At 40.1% G+C, this 20,826-nt stretch overlaps 1 protein-coding gene across 1 annotated transcript in view; it reads left to right on the top strand.

Annotated features, from left to right (window-relative positions):
• The window catches only part of GRM8 (glutamate receptor, metabotropic 8), a 339,426-nt gene that overhangs the window by 46,976 nt on the left and 271,624 nt on the right, over positions 1–20,826 (top strand). Inside the window, exon 2 of the mRNA XM_010003390.1 lies at positions 18,934–19,150. Coding sequence (XP_010001692.1) covers positions 18,934–19,150 — 217 coding nt within the window. The remainder of the gene's footprint in view (positions 1–18,933; positions 19,151–20,826) is intronic.

Raw genomic sequence — 20,826 nt, 5'->3', positions numbered from 1 at the left:
TCAGCAGTATTTTTTAAATCTCCTTTAAAATTTCCCTGATTTACTGAATGAAATTTACGTTCTTTTCCCTGTGGGAAGTCTTAGAGAAAGTAATCATAACACCTCACTGTGCAGCTAAAATTCCTAAGGTAGCAAGGTGTAATCTACAAACTGGACAAGAGTGCACTCCATCGTCTCAACAACCTGCACATCACTGGTAAAAATGTTAAACAGGATAGGTCCCAGAATAGACTGTCCCTGTGTGGCAGTCAGCTTGTTATTAGCTTCCAGATGGGAATGTGAACCATTAATCTTGACAGTCTCTAGATCATCCAACTGGACTTTTACCCATCCAGTTTTTCACCATCAGATTGTACAATTGTAATGTGCGTACAAGAGTACTGTGGGAGATGGTATCAAAAGCTAAAGTCAATGTAAATGGCATCCTCTGTTTTTTCCGTGACCACAGACCCAGTCACTGCATGGTAGAGAATAATCAGAGTGGCCAGGTATGATTTGGCCTTGGAAAATCCATGCTGAATGCTTCCAGTCATCTTCTTCAGGTGCCCAGAGGTGTACTCTAAGTAGACTTATTCCATAATTTTTCCAGGGACCGGGGTGCAGCTGATCTGGATGTAGTTCACCTTTTCACATTTTTAAAGCTGTGGTGCAACATTTGCTTCCTCCCTGTCATGGGGCACCTCTCTCAGTCACCGTGACCTTTCAAAGGTGATAGAGAGTGACCTTGCAAGGGTGTTGGCCAGTTCTCTCAGAACCTTTGATTGCAGCCAAATGGAGTCCATGGTTGAGCACAGGATGATTTATCTTAATTAATGTCTGGCTTGATTCTCATCCACTGCAAGTTGTTTTCTTCTGTGAACTGTTTCACTAAGCAGAGAAGCCGGAGAAACCTTGTTGGTGAGGACTGGAGAAAATAAGGCATTGAGTATCTATGCCTTATCTGTATCTGCTGTTATTAAATCACCCACCCCCCAGTCAGCAATAAGCCCACAGTGTCCTTGCTCAGCATTTTTCTATGAATGTATCGGTAGAAGCTCTTTTTGCTGATTTTGATCATAGAATCATAGAATCATGGAATCCTAGGGGTTGGAAGGGACCTCGAAAGATCATCTAGTCCAACACCCCCTGCCAGAGCATGGTCACCTAGAGTACATCACATAGGAATGCATCCAGGTGGGTTTTGAATGTCTCCAGTGAAGGAGACTCCACAACCTCCCTGGGCAGCCTGTTCCAGTGCTCTGTCACTCTTACAGTAAAAAATTTTTTTCGGATATTCACCTTGAACCTCCTATGCTCCAATTTGCACCCATTACCCCTTGTCCTATCACTGGTCATCACTGAGAAAAGCCTAACTCCATCTTCCTGACACTCACCCCTTACATATTTGTAAACATTGATGAAGTCACCCCTCAGTCTCCTTTTCTCCAAGCTAAAGAGACCCAGCTCCCTCAGCCTTTCCTCATAAGGGAGATGTTCCACTCCCCCTTATATATATCCCTTTTACTCCAGGCAAGCTTTTGATTTTCTGACTCCTACCCTGCCAGCCTGCCCAAGCAATGTTTCTGAATTCCTGTACCTGGTTCCTGCATCTTCCTCATTTATATTGCCTTTTAATGTCTCTACACCAGAAGTTCCCTGCTCAGTCATGTAGATTTTTTCATAAGTTTGCTGGTCTCTCTGAATATTGGAAAGACTGCTCTTGCACTTGTAGGGTGCTGTCTGAATGACACCCCAGCTTCCCTGAACTCCTTTACTTTTCAGAACCGCCATAAGATCACATCCAGCCCTTTTCTGACTAAGTTAAAGTCTGCTGATCTGAAGTCCAGGATATGTACTTTGCTATCTTACACAAATTATGAAGAGGTAGAGTCCAGCACAGTTTTCCACAGACTATCAAATCACCTCTTGATCCTTAGTTGTTGAATTCACTCTTATCTCAGCTGCAAGGCACTACTATTAAGAAGCAGCTGTACTAACAGGTGACTCATACAAGCAGGTGGAAATTATCTGAGATACAAGAACGTTTCCCTGGAGCAGATAGTCAAGTGTTAGAGCAGCTTTTAGAGTGCTGCTGCTGATGTAGTAAGTTGGGGGAATAGAATCAGAAGTTTCTATTTTATTATTGTTTGAGTTAACAATAAAAGTCAAACTCAGTGAGTAAGTCAGTTTTGACTCTGTAGAACATCTGTTGACTAATCAAAGCAAGTATTCCAGACCCTACCTTGCACCTGTTGTTTAGATTGGATGTTTACTGTCAATAAAAAGGATAATATATTTTTCACATTCTGAGATAGAGTTGAGTATTTAACTTGCTGGTTTTTGCATTCTAAACAGATAAAACAAATTAACCTGTTCTGACTATACACCAAGAATTTGTTATTAAGTAGTAGATTTGAGCATGTTAAGTTTTTTTCTTGGATTTAATTTCTGCAGCAGGTATGATTTGAAGTGAGACAAGACGTGGAAATTGATGCAGTGTGAGAAGAATCTCAAGTGCTCCTTATTTCTTGAGAATATGTAGGCGTGTATGTAGAAGCTTTAAAAAAAGATGTATGTGAAAAGATCACATTTCTGATAATCTTTTTGAATTCTGATATTTCAACTGCTGCTTTGAGGTAAAATTCCACGTCTGTGAAAAGCTTTGCTGACCTTAATAAGCACTTGGATGTGAACTTGGATATGAACAAGTCCCAGTGTCTGGGACTTGAGCCTTGTTTTTCCTGAGTAGTCAATTTAAGGAACAAAGAAACTATGCATAAATTTTGTTTTATAGCTTGAAGAACTATGGTAAGGAGAAGCTGATGCTCACATCACATGACAGCCTGATTGTGAATCATCTTTCTGGAAGTTTCTTCTGTAGAGCTGAGATCCAAAGTCTGTGCTGAAATGGTAGCAGGGAGACAACTGAGCAGAAAGGAGTCTTGGTAGCGCTTTTTGCGTTGTGTGATAACACATACACTTCCAAACTGTGAGGCAGAGGTCTGAAGAAGTTTATTTATGCTTGTTTCTTTGCTTTTAGGAAACATTGAGAAAATACCACTAATAATATCAGAGATTTGTGGTTTGAAAGTGAGCAGTCCTGGTGGGAGACGAGGAAGATAAAAATTGCCATGTAGAAAAAGTGATGGTACAGTGTGCCTGGCCTAGCTCTTGTGCAAAGTCGTCTCCTATCTAGCCAGCTGCCAGTGTTTACTGAACCTTTTTTGTGCCACTATGACTTACTCTATAGGACTTAATGCGATAGTACTGCTTGTACACTTAGTGCCTTGTTCTCAGTGACACTTCCCTGACTGGAAGGAAAGTGAATGAAGTGTCCCAGAAATGCTGTCTTCTTTTTGTTGATACCATCATGGGATGCTTCATGATTTCTGGCATCGTGTAACGCAGTATGGTGGATTGCTCTCTCTGTGTGCAGCCCCTGGCTGTGATTCCACAGGACTGAACAAAGGGACAGCAGCACTTTCACTCTGCCTGAGTTGTGGAAGCTCAGAGGGGGGTTTCATTCTCTGGGTGCTAGGGAAAATGTAAAGCTTTTGCCTCCACTGCAGCGGGGTGAGCTGTTCTGCTGCTGCTTGCTGTGGCACCGCAGCCATGCTCTGCCTCTGGCGAGGCCACTCTGGTCTGAGGAGCCACTCTCCCTTCTCACCCAGGACGCCTCACGTGCTGGTCAGTGAGGCAAAGCACCCAGTAGAAGGGCCTGGGTTTCTGTAGCCAGCTGCCTGTCCAAAAAACGGGTTTTGCTCTGCAGTCAATTGCAGGGCAGAGTGGGCTCTGGAGACTCCAGCCCTGAGGCCTGTGTCCATCAGGCAGTGTAAAGAGTGGGCTGGTCTCTGGAGGTGCCCTTCGCTTCAACTCCCAAGGTGGTAGAAGGACTTGGGGCTACTGGCCGACAGCAAAAACACTGACAGAGGCTCTGTTTTAATTCTTATATACTCTGTACAAATATCTCCTCTATAAGTACAGAAGTACATTTGAAACAATTCACTCCTTTTGTTAGAGACTGACTGTTGTGACAACTGTGTACATAAACCCAACATTTTTCACTCTCTTGAGTAAAATATTGTTAATTTTTGTCTCCAGCCAACAGCTGAGTGGAAAGGATATATATTATAAAGTGTGCAGGGAAAAATGCTCATAAATAATAGATTAGATTCAATGGTATGGGGAATACTATCAGGCAGAAATTTCACTTATCCTAATAGGCAGTGAAATTGCAATTCTTCAGAAATCTGACTTGGAAGATTTGCAGGTTTGTTTGGAAACTGCATAATTTAACTGGACCCCTTAATTGTTTTCATAAATCTGAAAGCATGTATTTACATTACCTAGCCCAGATAAAATAAGTAAAACCTTGCACAATCCTCTTATGTGCCCAAAGTGGCACTCAGACATGTCAGTTTGTGATCTGTAAAGCTGTTCTTAGATCTGTGAAACTTCTGATGTCTAAAGTTCTTTTAACATTTACAGGTCTGTGACTGCATTTCCCCACAAGGTCTGCCACTTTGTCAGTTAGCTTATTGCCTACATGTTTGGCAAATAATATTTAATTCAGTGTCAAATGTACCTCAAGAAGTGAAGACCAGATCCTGGGACCTGACCCAGCTCAGATACATTGCAGAGCTATACAGTTCTGCTGCACTTGCTTGACCTCCATCTTTGTGCAACTCATCCACGCAGGGTCCTGCTGCCATGGGAGTATGATAGGGTCCTTCCATCTCAGTCTGGCCAGTGCTAGAGCAATCTCGTGGGAGACATGGTTCAGTCTGCATGCATGCTGAAGGTGACATAAGAGCCATGTTTCATGCTTTGGCTTTTGCCATAACCCTTTTTGTATTGCTTTCTAAGCTAGAAGAAAGGAATTTGAAGGAGGTCATCCACAAAAGAAGGGCTTCTAACTAAGAGTTAAGATGCAATCGGGTAAATGTGTGCTCTATGGCAACTAGCTTTTCTTTAAAAAATAAAGAGATGGAATCATTGTTCTCTTCTCCAGACTTGCTTTTAGAAGAGAAGCAAGAACCAGTCTTCTACATGGAAGATTACTTTGGGCTATTAACTGCAGTCTTGGTTCCACCTACACCAAAGGGGGGGGAAAAAAAAAAAAAAAAAAAAAAAAATTCTTTGGATGCATTCTTGCTTGGTATTTCCTACTGGCTAGCTCAGGAAGTATTATGTGAATCCCATTCCAAGGTGCTTGACTTCACCATATGTTACATGGGCAGCCCACATGCCCAACAGAGTCTACAGATTCTGTTCCAATAAACCTCAGTGATTTGTTGTTTCTGTGGTTAAAAAGTAAGATCTAAAAACTGTGGAAGAGAAGACAGACTACAGACATAAAAACCAAATGCTTTTGTTGTGGTGTTTTTTTTTGTTTTTTTTTTGTTTTTTTTTTTTTAAATAGGTGTAGATGACATTGATACTCCATGGAAAAATATGTTAATGTCTTTCAGTTGGCAATTTTAAACCAACTCTTCCAGTGCCTGGAAGTAGTGACACCGATATGCAGAAATATATTTGTGAAGCAATTTCAGTAAGTAGATAGAAATGGAATTGTATCAAGCTTAGCACAGGCTGGCATTCCCACACCACTTGTCATCAGGAGCATCCACTCAGGCTTTTGATGTCTCCAATGTTTATTCAATGCACTTGACACTTTTAAATCTAGTTTAGTGTAATTTTGCTTTTGATGGGGTCTTTTAACATATGCAGCAACAGACAGAGGGAGGACAATTTCAAAATAAAAGATGTTCACTCATCAAAAGCTGCTATAGTATTTGGAAGTGGTACAGTGGTACTCATGTTCCTAATACAAGTCATTTGTGCACAGTATGCAAAAGGACATTTCTAAAGACTGCTGATCAGTGCACTACTGTGCTGCACACTCTCTGTTAATCATAGGGTCCTCTTAAAAAGATCTGTATTCAAGCTGAAAAACAGTCTGAGCATATAAAGGTTCCTTATATTGGTCAGAATAAGACCAACTGGTTTCTTGTTCTACCCAAATAAAGACACTGAATTCTGTGAAATATGTCATGGGACATGAGCATTTTCACCCACTTCGAAGTGAATGTAGAGGTTTGTATGGAACCCGAGGGCCACGGGTCCCTTGGCAGCCTGCTGAAGCAGTGCCTGGCTGTGCTGCGTGGCAGAAGTGTGCTGGTAGCTGTAGGCATGAAGGCAGCAGGGGAGTTGCTTCCCAGGGCAGCAGAAAGCCGTTGTCGGCAAGCTCTGCCTCTGTCTTGACATTCTTTCAGAAATATGGGTGTTTGCTGGGATTGCTGAAATGGAAAAAAAATGAGTGATGGAGCTTTTTGAGCTTACTGAAAGCTACTCACACCCTCTGCTTTCAGAATCCTGCTGAGCTGCTGAACTAGGGTGTTCATGGTGTGGCCAGACTTACAGGATCAAGCTAACTATGGAGGACTTTTAAGAACCTTCAAAAGAACTTATATATCATCTGTATTTGGACTTAGAGATATTGGAGAGTTGCAGCTAGGAAGGAAATCTCCATCACAGTAGCCAGGAAGGCTAAGGCTAGCACTCAAACAAGGCTGTATGGTGGTGATAACAGTAAACTGATTTATACTTAAATTGCAATGAATAAAAATAGGGAAAAGGAGAATTTGCAGAAATGATGTCAAATGCTCATCAAATATAGGCTTTTTTCCTACATAAAATATTGCTTTTGCTGACTTTGTGGATGCAGTTAGAGAGCATATTTTGGGGAAGGAAACCTTAGTAGACAAGAGTGAGGAGTGACCCTGTCCAGCCTTATTTCACAGAAGAATTCACCTTTGCTCTTTCTGCTGGGCCAAGTGGAAGCACTATCTCTAAACTGTAGCCTGCTGAAGGGGAGAAGCAGAGGTTGAAATGAGAATCCTCAAACAACTCTTTAGAAATTGACCACTGTCCACTCTTCCTTCTCACTTCAGTCAAGATGTAGTTGATAGTAGGGAGTGAGTAGAGGTAGGGAAACCAGGTGTGAAGGAAAGGGAAGTCTGGAAAGAAGATGCTCACGTGCAGGAAAGAGAGACAACATCAAGAAGATAGCAGGAGAGAGCAGTAAGTTGTCAAAATGTCTGAGGAAAGAAAGTAAGTATGAGTTATAGGAAGAAAGGGGAAAAATGTCAGGGAAAAGTAGTGGTGCTGGTGGTTGGTGAAGAAGAAGGGGAAGAAGGTGCCCAAGCAGAAGTTTCCCTGCAACCCATGGCGAGATGGCAGCTGTGCCCCTGCACTCGTGGAGGAACATGGTGGAACATTCCCTGAAGGTGCCAGGAGGGGTGGACTTGGATTTTGTTGCCAGAGGATTTGCTGCCTGTGGACTCTGATTACGCAGCTTTGGAAGACCCCGGTGCCAGGGGAGTTTGTTCCCGAAGGAGCCCGTGACTCTGTGGGAAGCCCAGGCTGGAGCAGCTCCAGACCTCGTGGGAAGAACTCATGAAGGAGAGGTTTGTGGAGGACTCTCTCCCACGGAAGGGACCCCATGGGGAAGCAGGGGAGGACTGTCAGGAATCCTTCTTCCTGAGGAGGAAGGAGCAGCAGGAACCACCAGCCTGTGAACTGACTCTAAACCCCATCCCTGTCCCCCTGTGCTGCTGGGGGAAGGAGGGAGAGAAACCAGGAACAAAGTAATTTGGGCCCAGAAAGAAGGGAGGAGTGGGGTAACATATGCAAGCTCTGCTCTTTGTGTTGTTTGTCTCCTCTCTGTGTGTTTAGTGTGAAATTAAATTATTATTTTTTCTTCAAGTTGAGTCTGTTTTGCCCGGGACCTTAATCAGTGAAGAACCCTCCTTGTCCTTTGTCTTGACTCATGAGCTTTGTCCTCCTCATCCCAGAGTGTGTGTGTGTGGGCGGGGAGGTGAGTGAGAGGCCATGGGGCCATTTCCTTTGTTGTCGTGTTGCCCCAAAGCTCGACAATTCTGTAGGAACTGTTGCAGAGAGTTTTCAGACCAGTGGCAACATAGTCCTACTTTGCACATACACCATTGTTCTCTCACTTGAGTTGCCTGAATTTTCTTATTTCTGTTTGCCATGGTGCTTTTGGTGAGGTAATCCATGGATTGGTGTAGTGATAAACTGCAGTGCTTAAGGCAGAAGTCAGAGTGGAAATTTGGTAATGATGGAAAAGAAGTGTTGCCATATGGTGTTCAGGAGTCATGCAGAGGAGGATGCCTTTTTTGTTAGCAATGCTACTATTTTTAAAGTAAAATACATTTTTAATAGAAGGGAAGGCTTGGTTATCACTCCCATGAGCCTCAGAGCTGAATTCAAGATCCCGTCTTTTGACTGGAAATATTTTAAATTTTTCTTTAACTTTTCTAGCTGTAGCAGCTGCACTTGGCATCTCACTGTGGTAATACAGGAAAGACTAAACTTTCTGAAAACAGCTAATGTTTTCTTCTCATAACTTTTAAGATAAAAACTCAAGCTAAAATTGTTTAACTGCCAAAGCAGATTGTTTTAATAAATGAAGAAAAAAAATCTGAACACACAAAAGAGAGACACCTTTTAGTATTTCTTCTTCCAAGTCTGTAATACATGTATTTAAAATGATGCTTTATAATCCCATATGCACTGGTTATGCTGCAGAAGGAATCCCTAGGTATGGTGAATCATAGGGATTTCTTTAATGCACTCTGATATGAGGTATCCAAATCATGTGTGGGGGGCAGAGAGATTACAGGAAAGCTGGACTTTTTGGGGCCATAGCTGAAGTGTACACAGCATACCCTAGGACCTGTGAAAGCACCTGCTAAAGCACTGGACATATGTGTCTGGCCAGCTGAGCTCCATTTGTATATTTTCACATTGTCCACGACTATGGAGAGAGCTGTGAACAATAAATTTTCTTTCCTTTCTTGTGATATTTTTCAGTTGCTTGTGTCTCATGAGGTGAAGCTGGCAGCATGGGTAGCAAAAGGATACTATTACAGCTCAACCAGTGGTGTAAGCTGAATTGGTCTTGCAGCATTCAAAAGTGGATGCAAACATCAGAATTATCCATTAAGCAGTGCACCCGTCTTGCTTTCTGCTGAGAACATCCTCTTCTTCCATAGTAATGGTTGTTGTAATCAGAAAAATTCCCATGGACAGCTGTGTGCCCCAGTGGGGTAGTCAGTGAAGTTGCCTCCTGTGCTCTCTATGGTACTAATTAGTAAATTAATATAAAAGAAAGATCAGTTGGACTGAGGAATACTTTATGAGCTAGACTAATTTATTGCTTCAGAATAACAGTAAAGAGTTGCCTATATTAGTTCAGACCCAAAGTAATGCACATCTTTGTATATTTTCTCAACCTCATCAAAAGAGATTACAGTTCCAGACAGTGATATGACAAGCTCTAATGAGGAAAGCAGCACTAAAAAAACTTTGAAATATCAGAGTTCATACTGTGCTCAGGAGAGATTGACACAAGACTAACATATTGATATGCATAATTAAGTATGGGTTTCCCCAAAAGAAATTTTAATAGTTTAAGAAGTCCCTGAAGCTATCTGACCATCTTTGGCTTGCCATTTGATCTGGTGATTGGAGAACATAAGAAACTGTGAAGGAAGAGCTAGAAGCCATTCCCAAGCTCAAGGTGCCTCTCTGACCCCCTCCTTGCAATTTGATCTAAGTATGAATGCTAATAATTTGATCTGCTGCTTCTGCAGTTTATCAGTCAGTGCTTGGACATCATCTGGGTTTAAAATATTTAAAAAGGCTTCCTACAGATGGTGGATAATTTAATGTGCAACTGCTTAAAGTAGTTGGCTTTCAGAGAAGCAAAATGATGTGGAAATAACAGAACAGAGCTCTCTTACTGAGAAAATGCAATTGTTAAACATTTATCAATAGACTCTCTTGCACAGAACATTGATGACAGTTCAAGCTGTCCTTAGATGGATTCTCATCCTCCTGGAGTTACACAGCAATGCACAGTGTGACAAGATGTACTTCAGCTGCAAAAATGTTCATAATGCGTAAATATTCTTTTAATGTTTTTGCCCTAAAGTGTATCACACAGCACAGAGACCCGGACTTTTTTGAGTGGTGAATTTGTTTTGTAGATGCTGCATCTAGTGTGGAATTAGAGACTGTGATATCATGTTGTTGTTGTTTTTATTATTATTAATATTATTTTCTATACTATCCCTTCTGTGCAATTACAACTAATGACTTCTAATGAGTCCCTGACCTACTTCAACCCAGTGGAAGGAAACTACTTCTCAAAATTGAACACTTCATTTTATATACATTCCTCCTTTGTCCCAACTTGTCTATCAGGGCAGCACAGCAGGTGACAACCTGAAACGTGATTGCTGTAGCACATCTGGTTAGGCTTTATGAAAGATATTTTCAGGCTGGTCAGGATGGAAGATAATGCAATGAAGCTTTAACATTTTTTCATCCCATAATCTGATACTATACATTCACTTGTATTAACTGTAAGAAATTGTTTTATCTGGGGTAATTCAGTTTTATTCAGAATACCATAGTTGCTAGACCATTTGACCACCAGAGGTTACCTCAGAATGTGTGACACATGATTACTGTGTTTGCAGAGGAACACAAGAGAAAAACAGTAATGAAAGAGGATTTGCACGTTTGATTTTATCCTCATATTTCCACTAGGCTGGCGGTTGCATCTGCCTCTGTAATTTTTCACGTACCAGACCAACCTATGATGGTTGCAGAAATATTTTTTTTGGCAACAAGCCATGCTGCATTGATTCTCAGCTATGTCCTTTTCTCATGAAAAGATCAGTGCAGCTCATTGAAGATATATTCTGCTCAGGAATATGTCTTCAGAAGGAAACTGATGGCAACAGAAAAAAGGAAAGCCAGTGAAAGAGTAATAGGAAGTGAAAAGAAAGAATAAAGTAATTTACCCATCGCAGCTCAGAAACATTTAGGTGTGATGGATCTGTCCCTGTGTTTGAGGGAAAAAATAGCAGTATCTATGTTGCATTTTATCACAAAGCCTGTATCTTTGCACAGAATTTATATAAACATATAGGCAACTTCCAAAAGATTTGAAACTACCTTAGCATTAGCGCCTCATCATTAGGTGTGTGAATTGCAAACACCCTTGACAGGAACTGCTGTGATATTTACTACAAATAGAATGACTTGGAATAATTCAAAAGGATTTAAAAATATTCCTGCTTTCCAAGTGAAAACAGCTAATGGCAGCTTTCAGATTATCCTTTTATTCTTTCCCTTTCCAAAGCTTTTAAATTCTACTAAGATTTTTTTGAACTAAATGCATTTTACATTGCATTCTTATAGGTGAAAAGCATACCTATTTTTTCTTACTTTTGCTGTAGTTGATATGAACATATATTTCTGGGGAAAGTGGAAATCTGTGGTAATTTCTGGACAAGATGAGTTGTTGGACAGAAAATAAATACTGTGGTTGAGTGTCCTTACATACAGTGAGAGCATCACGTGTATATGTCTCAATAAATATAGTTTAGAATGACACATGTTTATAAATGTAAATGAATACATATATACATCTGCTGGCAAAATATATTGTCACAAATTGCTCGTCCGCATAGTGAAATCACAGAATCACAGAATCTTAGAGGTTGGAAGGGACCTCAAAAGATCATCTAGTCCAACCTCCCTGCCAGAGCAGGATCACCCAGAGCACATCACACAGGAAGGCGTCCAGGAGGGTTTTGAATGGCTCCAGGGAAGGAGACTCCACAACCTCTCTGGCCAGCCTGTTCCAGTGCTCTGTCACAGTAAAGAAGTTTTTTTCTGATGTTTACGTGGAACTTCCTGTGCTCCAGTTTGCACCCATTGCCCCTTGTTCTATCACTAGACATCACTGAAAAAAGCCTGGCTCCATCCTCCTGACACTCGCCCTTAACGTATTTGTAATGATGATGATGAGGTCACCCCTCAGTCTTTTATTCTCCAAGCTCAAGAGACCCAGCTCCCTCAGCCTTTCCTCATAAGGGAGATGTTCCACTCCTTTCATCATCTTTGTGGCTCTGCGCTGGACTCATTTCAAGCAGTTCCCTGTCCTTCTTGAACTGAGGGGCCCAGAACTGGACACAATACTCCAGATGTGGCCTCACCAATGCAGAATAGAGGGGGAGGAGAACCTCTCTCGACTGACTAACCACACCCTTTCTAATGCACCCCAGGATGCCATTGGCCTTCTTGGCTACAAGGGCACATTTCTGGCTCATGGTCATCCTCCTGTCCACCAGGACCCCCAGCTCCCTTCCTCCTACCCTGCTCTCCAGCAGGTCAGCCCCCAACCTATACTGGGACATGGTGTTTCTCTTCCCCAAATGCAAAACTCTACACTTCCCCTTGTTGAACTTCATCAGGTTTCTCCCCACCCAACTCTCCAGCCTGTCTAAGTCTCTCTGAATGGCAGCACAGCCTTCTGGTGTGTCAGCCACTCCTCCCAGCTTAGTGTCATCAGCAAACTTGCTGAGGGTACATTCTATACCCTCATCCAGGTCGTTGATGAAGATGTTGAACAACACCGGTCCCAGTACCGACCCCCTGAGGGACTCCACTAGTCACACACCTCCAACCAGATTCTGCCCCATTGACTACAACTCTCTGACTTGTTCCTTTCAACCAGTTCATGATCCATCTCACTACCTGACCATCAAGAGCACACTTTCTCAGTTTATCTATGAGGATGCTGTGGGAGACAGTGTCAAATGCTTTTTTATCTTTTTACAAGATAAACCACATCTACCTCTCTACCATCATCTATCCACCTAGTTACTTCCTCATAGAAGGCTATAAGGTTGGTCAAACATGACTTTCCGTTGGTAAAAACATGTTCACTGCTCTTACTGACCCCCTCATCCTTGATATGCCTAGAGATAGTGCCAAGAATAAGTTGTTCCATCACCTTTCCAGGAATGGAGGTGATGCTGACTGGTCTATAGTTACCTGGGTCCTCCTTCTTGCCCTTCTTGTAGACTGGAGTGACATGTACTTTCCTCCAGTCCTTAGTCACCTCTCCTTTTGCCCACAACTTACCAAAGATGATGGAGGGTGGCCTAGCAATGACCTCCCTAGCAAGGTTTAGTTCCAAGGAGGCCTTATTGCTTCCCTACATTCTCTGACAACAGACCTGTATTCCTCCCAAGTGGCCAGCCCCTCCTTCCATGATCCATAGATTATCTTTTTCCACTTGAGTTTGCCCAGCAGTTCCTTGTTTAACCATGTGGGTCTCCTGGCTCCCTTACTTGATTTCCTACCCATTGGGATGTTATGATTTTGAGCTTGCAAGAAGTGGCCCTTGAATGTTGACCAACTGTCTTGAGCCCATTTACCATCTAGTACCTTGTCCCATGGGACTTCTTTAATAATAATTGATTGAAGAGTCCAAAGCTGGCCCTGCGGAAGTCCAGGGTTCTGGTCCTGGTAGGTATTAATGATCACTGCAGCCAAGGCTGCCATTGACCGTCACCGCTTCAACCAGGAGTTGGCTGGAAAGAGGCTGAATCAGAAAACTTCATATGCTGAAACATTTCCACAACATCAACTGTAGCAGAGTTGGTCTGTAGCTGGTGGACTTGGCAAGGTGTCACCCTGCTCACCTACTCTGTACAATGAATGGGGCATCTCACATCTCCAATGACATTACTGAGTCTTAATGTATTATATTGTCCCAGGATGATTTAATGTGGATTTGTTCTGAAAAGTAATGAAGCAAGGTCCCTAATGATGGCATGGGTGGCCTATTCATTTTTTTGTTGTTGTTGTGATAGGTTGAAAGATGACATGGCAGAAGGAAGTTGATCATTAGCTGAGCAGAGATGTCTCAATAGTTGTGAACAGCCAAAATGAGTGGGACTGTGAGATCTAGGGAAGGCATGTAGCTGTTTACATTATTGTTCTACAAGTGTGTATAACAGTTGAATTAATCTCCCAGGCTCCTTTTATAGTCAGTGGAAAGAAATGGGCAGTGTCAGGGTGCATTTCATCTCTTCCTACAGTTAGTAATGAAAAAGAAGATTTCAATTCTTGTTTGGTATATTGTAAGATGTTATTAAGCTTCATCAACTCTTTTGAATCTTGAATGTCTACCCTGAATGACTTTAGTATTATTGTACTGCAGGCTGACACGTTTTTCAGAAGTGAAAGCAGGCTAAGATGATGCTAGGGCTGATGGCAATTTACAAATGCAACTAATAGCTAAAATACAGTGACCTCAGCTCTTACCCAGCAACTGTTCAATACCCAGGCCCTGAGGATTCATTTCACTGCTGTGAGGTTTTTGTACTCACAAAGACCTCTTTCTTGCTGTACAGAAGAGGGAATAAAAATCTTGAAAAGAGAGGACCATTAATGATTAATGATAGACATTTAAAATTCAAAAATATCACCAAGTTGAAAACGTGTTTCTACAGTCAAATTTTATTTCAAGCACTTTTACTCTTTTGCAAGCTTTATCAGTTGGTGGTAAAATGCCAAGTGATTTTGAGCAGCCACTGCCCTAAGGTTTATTGACTTTGTTAGCTACAATTATGACTATTTTTAATCTACTAATTTAATTTAATTTAACTTAATTACTATTTTAATCTACTATTGCTAATATTTCTGAAAAAAAAAAAAAGAAAAAAAGACTGCTCAGTGATGAGAGAATGGAGAAGGGAAATAAAATGCTAGTTGATATGTTAAATTTAGTAGTGGTAGGACTGAGTGGGTAGGGAAACTGAAGATGCAAGTGATTTAAGCCCATGGCGCTGGCTGACTGTAGAGCATGGCTACTGCTGTAACTTGTAACCAGTAATGTTCAAAATTACTGTTGATCCTTTCTCAGGTCTTTTTACTTATGAGCTTAGCTCATTTCACTGTCTGCTACTCTGTTCTCAAATTATGCTTTCAGCTGGAAGGCTGTATAAAGGAAGATGGCATTTGAAGTGGCCAGCTGATACTTTACATTGACAAATGTAGCATGCAAATAGATTTGAAAGCTCAATAAAAAAGGTTCCAGTGAACTTCTGTCCAAAACTTGAGCAGTATGTCATTGAAGAGAAGGCATACCAAGAACTTCCTGCTGTGTTGAAGATGCTTTGCTGGAAGGACAAACTTAGGTCATGTCCTTTTCTCTATTGTCCTCAGTACAATGCTTCTATGTTTTTGGGTTTGGATCCCAGCACTGGACCTATCAAACAGATCCAGGGTAGTGCTTCCCTATGAATAGTCCTGGATTTGAGAGTGGTGAGTGTATAGGGGACCGACAGTGGTTTACCACTTGGCTAAAATTAAAAAAAAGTTACACTAGCTGCCTTTGGCACTTGTGAATTTGTCTACATGTTCTCTATCAGGGGATAGAAATCTGTTCTGTAGGAATGCTTGGTGGATGTCTTGTACAGATGTTCCCCTTTTGAAGTGCTGCCACAGTCACACTTTGTGGACAGTTAGTCTTCTGTAATCCTCTGGGAAGGCGAGATCTTTAGAGATTGACACTAAATAATCTTGGAGATGCATACAAAAAGATTAAAAAGAAAAAAAGAAAGATAAAATTAACTGCTGATTTTGGCTTCTGTTGTATCTTCAAGGCTGAGCCTGTCTGCTTAGTTCTCAGCAGGTTTTTGGTTTAGTTTTTGTTTGTTTTTTTTTTCAAAATTGTTTTATTTTTTTAAGCATGCACAATCATTTTCCAATGCCAGTGACTAGATAGTAGAATGAGATGAAGCCACCACTGATTTAGATTAAAGGACTGAAGGATTGCTGGTAGTTCCAGCAGTAGTACAATATGCACCAGGTTTAAGACCAATACGTAACTAAAACTGAGTAATATTTCAAAGCACCATACTGTAAGTGTTTATTTTGAAACATTTGATGAATACCTGAAGCTTAAAAAAAGTGATTAAAATAAGGCTTATGTGAATTCCTCTGTAGAATAATTTCAGAGAGTTCAAGTCTTTCACCCACTAAAAGATGAGAGTTTATTAGTAGATTATAGGGCAGCAGCCAAGCCATAGGGTAGGAAAGAATAGAAAAATAGTATCAGTGAATATTCAAAGTGAATGCTTTTAGCCACTGCCAGTGAATGTGACAGCTGTTGTATGACAACAGATTCAAATGTAGTTATATAATAATTGTTTTTTTTCTTTTCCTTCCCCCCCCAAAAAAAAGAAAAAGAAGTACACAATTAACAGTGCTATGTAGCTTTTACATAAAATGTAAATGTGACATATATTGTATTTAATTTTCAAAATTTAGATTGAAAAATCTATAATGAGAAATATAAAACCCCTTTGCAGGTCTCCTTCAAAATGCAAATTTACTTCTCAAGGGACCAGTGGAACTTAAAGTATGAATACAGTCTGTATTTAGGGAGTTTTAAAAGCACATATTACTGAATTGATGGAGCATAACTAGTCCCTTGCTTAGGCAGCATTATGCTTTATCTTGTAAAATGTGCTTGGAGACATGTAAAATGGTTTATTAAGCCTACAGTCCATAACTAGAGTTGTTACCTTTTAATGTATGTATTTTTCATTCATGGATTATTGAACCACTAAATCCTAACAATTTGTCCTCATGCCAAACAATTTCTTTGAGTGTTATTCCAAGTCCTTTCAATAGCTGTGTAACTATTGGAACATACCCCAAATCTTCAAATTTTAAAGCCATTTTTCAGTGCCCTACTGTATACAATTGTACATTTAAAAACAGGAGATGAAGTTTGTTTACTTTTGCATAAAATGTTTTCACAGAAGGAAATCCACGAGGTATTTCTGGGTGGGAGATCTGCAGTTTTGGGAAGAAAATCATTGAATGTAAAGTGTCTTTGACTGTGAGGGATGTATACAAAAAGAAATAAGGAAAATAACTACATATCCTATTGCACCAAACATTTTTCTCAAAACTGCAGGATGGCTTGCGATTTAGAGAGTGTCTTTTCCCCTATTTTTACATGGAATATTCTTCTTTCATGATAGCAAGAAGTTGGAAGAAGTTAAAAAGTGGTGGTTGAAGCCTATTGAGTATGGCAAATGACTTCCAAGCATTTGATTTGGATTGTACTAGCCTCCTGCTTTCTTCCACAGTTATTACAACTTCTTCTAGAGAAGAAGCTGAAATACAAAGAGCTGAAAAGTAGGGAAGAAGAATCTCTTCTCTGCATTTTCCAAGGCCCCAGATAAGTGATATTCATAGAACACAGAAGATCTGTATTGATCTGAAACATCACATTACTGTGTTATACCAATGGCTCTCCTAAAAACACGTATCTAGGATTTGTTATTAATCTCATGTCTGAAGAGAAACAGGAACTGAGAAAGTTAATGGATCTAACTCTGTGGTCTAGACTTCAAGATTTTCAATGGTAAAGTGTCTGTCTGAAAGTTCTCTTACTGGTGTTGATTTTATGAACATTATTGATGAAATAACTTCCAGCAAAGCGACAATGCTGCAGTGTTTGTGAAATAGCTTTCCTTCTGGAAAAAAATGACTGCTTTAAAGAGAAAATTTAGAAAGCAAATTGTACGTGCTGTAAGTGCGCATAATTGTGTTATTACAGGCCAAAATCTCTTTATCTGAAAGAAAGTGAATTTGTACAAAGCAAGTTTTGTAAGGGCAATTTATCCTTTATTTATATTTGGTGGATCTTTGCTGTGTTAGGAATACTGATGTCCATGAGATATAAACTTTAGCTCACTCTTTCTGTGATCCTCCCTGTCCTATTTTTCTGTTCTCTGTGGTTGTTATTATTGCAGCCTTTCAGATTATTTATTCTGAGATGTTTCCACAAGTAGAAAATTTCTTAAAGATGACTATAGCCAAGGTACATAAGAGTTTATTTTGTTTGCTTCTGACTTTGAAATGATTTTGCCATCCCTTGGGCTAGAAACTGTTTTTTCAGGCTGCAAAAGACTACACTGTCTTTGCAGATACAGTTAATGACCAGAATCCTTGAATACCTAATATTTGCCTCAAATCCCTTTGTAGTTTGTGCTGATGAGGAAGCACTGTACAGGACCTAAGAGTTGCACTGAATTCTTCTACTGTAGCATCTAGTATGACAGTGAATATTTACCAGATCACCTGTTATCTGCAACTGCTGAATTTGGTTCTCAACAGAATCAGTTTAGGAACTCTGTCCAGATTGCTTTCTTGAAGACTATTTGATGTTTTTAAGATGTGAATTAAGCACCTGTTATTAATATAGATTACAAATGTAATGCAATATTTGGAGTGTCTTTCATTTTGACCTAGTGACTATTCTGTCAGTTTTACCATTTTAAATAAGAAAATAACTCCCCTTTTAAGTGATCAGAAATGTTAATTAAACTTTCTTACAGCAAAATGCTCTTCAGTGTAATTGAATATTGCTTACTGACAGCTTTTTCTGGATGTTGATATAAACTATTATTTTAAGATAAGAGTTGTGGAGGCTTCTACCTCACTGCCCTTGTACCTTTTTTCCTTCTCTATATGTACATTGTATACAGATAATTAAAAAAAAAAAAAAGTTTTTCATCAGATAGTTTTTGGTATTAACTAAATAGTCTCCATATTCTTAAATCATGCACGACACCTTATTAAAATAGCCTACATTTTATTCTTTAAATGAAGTATTTTTAAAAGTCACAGTCATAAAAACTGACATTTTAATCTTCTATAGTAACAGTAAGAATTCTTTTTTTCTTTTCTTCTTCTTTTTCACCTGTTCCTATCAAAGTCAGAAATTGTTACACTTAACATGTCAAGAATCAGGACATCTGGAGAAAAGCAGAATGCATTATTTCTTGGTGAGAGTGTTATACAATAAGACTTGACCAACATTTTATAAAATCAGAGATGCTTCCTGATCAGTTGATTAGGTTAAATCAAGAGACAGTTCTGTGCAATGCTTGTGCATAATCTCTTCTAGGCCTTTCAGACATACAAAAATACAGTGTAAAATGGTATTGGATTGGCTTGAATGACTTCTCATTCTATTTGCAGATACCTCAAATCAGCTATGCATCTACAGCTCCAGAGCTGAGCGATAACACCAGATACGACTTCTTCTCTCGAGTGGTCCCACCAGACTCCTACCAAGCACAGGCCATGGTGGATATTGTGACGGCCCTTGGGTGGAACTACGTGTCCACGCTGGCTTCCGAAGGCAACTATGGCGAGAGCGGCGTGGAGGCGTTCACCCAGATCTCCCGAGAAATCGGTGAGTGTGATGATCAGGTTTTCTATTTATAGCTGCCAGGTTACAGGGCATTGCTGAGTGATCATAACACCTGCAGGCGTGCTTCCTGGGCTGAAGTGGAGGTGTTTATGGGTGATTTTGCTGCTTGCTTGTCTGCCAAAGTGACTGTTCTGGCAGTAATTTAACATGAGCTCCTGAGAGAGGCAAAAAATATGTGTGTTTTGCCTCATTTGGAAAGGGGAGCTCCTTAATGGGCAAAAAGCAACCACCAACTGAATTACAGCCAGATTCTAGGAGATGTGCTTCATTTAATTTAGGAAAATCATAATCCAAGGAGATCTCATTTTCCATGTTCCAGCACTGAGACACCTCAGGTTTTTAATTTTGATGAATTTGGCAAACAACAAAAAAAATCTGTGAAGTACAAAGACATACCCTTGTTGTTTTTTCTTCAGGATGAAATATGCTATATAAATAGGCATTATTATGGGAAGTATATTTAAGTCACCCAGATCTTTTATTTTCCCCCCCCACACCCATGGTTATTTCTGGACTGAAGAAAATGGCTGTTTCTCAGGAGCGCTAGTCTTTGGACACCAAGGAAGATGATGAGTAGCAGGTGGTTTGAAAGAGGGCAGAGTTAGTCTTCCAATTCAGTGTTAAATGACACAAAATAATATCCTCTCAAAAAAACCCCACATAAATGCAAACAGCCTTTCTGATCTTCCTCAGAAAGTCTGTATTAATCTGCTGAATTTGAATTTCAAGGTGTGTGTGTGTGTGTATATATATATGAACTCTTGGTCTGTCAAGTTAGCTTGGGTGAAGTAATATGATACTATCTTCCATTTTTAATAACTGCACATAAATATAAGGACCATCTCAATCACATATGAAGGCTCATGTTTGTCTTAGGGGCTTATGCTTGAACCGTAAGTGTTACCGATTGCTCAACAATTTGGCAGTAAGAAAAATGCAGTAATCCATGGCACTAGGGAACCAGAGTGTATAATATACTTGACCAGTTAACTAATAAATACTCCGTTTTTAGCTTTGAATCAAGACTGTCATATCTTAGATGTCTTCCTGGGAGAGCCAAGGCTGACTACAATACAATGGCTTGATTTGGAGTTAGTGAAGGCATGGAGAATTCTTCTACAGTTCATATATAAAAGGGACAGTTTTATCTATTCTGTCAAATGCAGAAGTGACTGGATTGGCTTCCCCAGAGATTCACTGAGGAGTTCATTGGCTGAAAATCACTTTCTTGATACCATTTGGAGCCCAGCTAGTTCTGATGAGTAGTGAAAGTAGATAAATAAACTGCTCAGGACTTATATACTGTGTCCCATTTCCAGAAATACGAGAGTTCTTCAGGTGGGTGCAAGAACAACTGTAATTTTATTACAATCATAATGATTTGAGTTTGTGCCAGTCCTAGAATAAAAAAAGACTACTGTAATTTGATTAAAAACAATATTAATAGGATTAATTAAATATTATTAATAGAATTGTCAATCTAAAGCAATTAAGTTCGTGAATAGGTGTCCTAAACGCTGCAAGATCTGTGTAAAACCAAGAAGCATAAAAGGTGTTAATTTGTGGTGGTTTTTTTCTCCTCTCACTCAGTTATGATTTACAGTTTCTACAGAAGCACCTGATTAATAACAACTTATCAAGTATTATGGGTACCAGGA

The sequence above is a fragment of the Chaetura pelagica genome, unplaced genomic scaffold, assembly GCF_000747805.2.
Source record: "Chaetura pelagica isolate M959 unplaced genomic scaffold, ChaPel_1.0 scaffold57, whole genome shotgun sequence".
NCBI classification, from domain to species: Eukaryota; Metazoa; Chordata; class Aves; order Apodiformes; family Apodidae; genus Chaetura; species Chaetura pelagica.
Note: the sequence above shows the minus strand (reverse complement) of the source record. Positions and strands in the feature narration are given on the sequence as shown.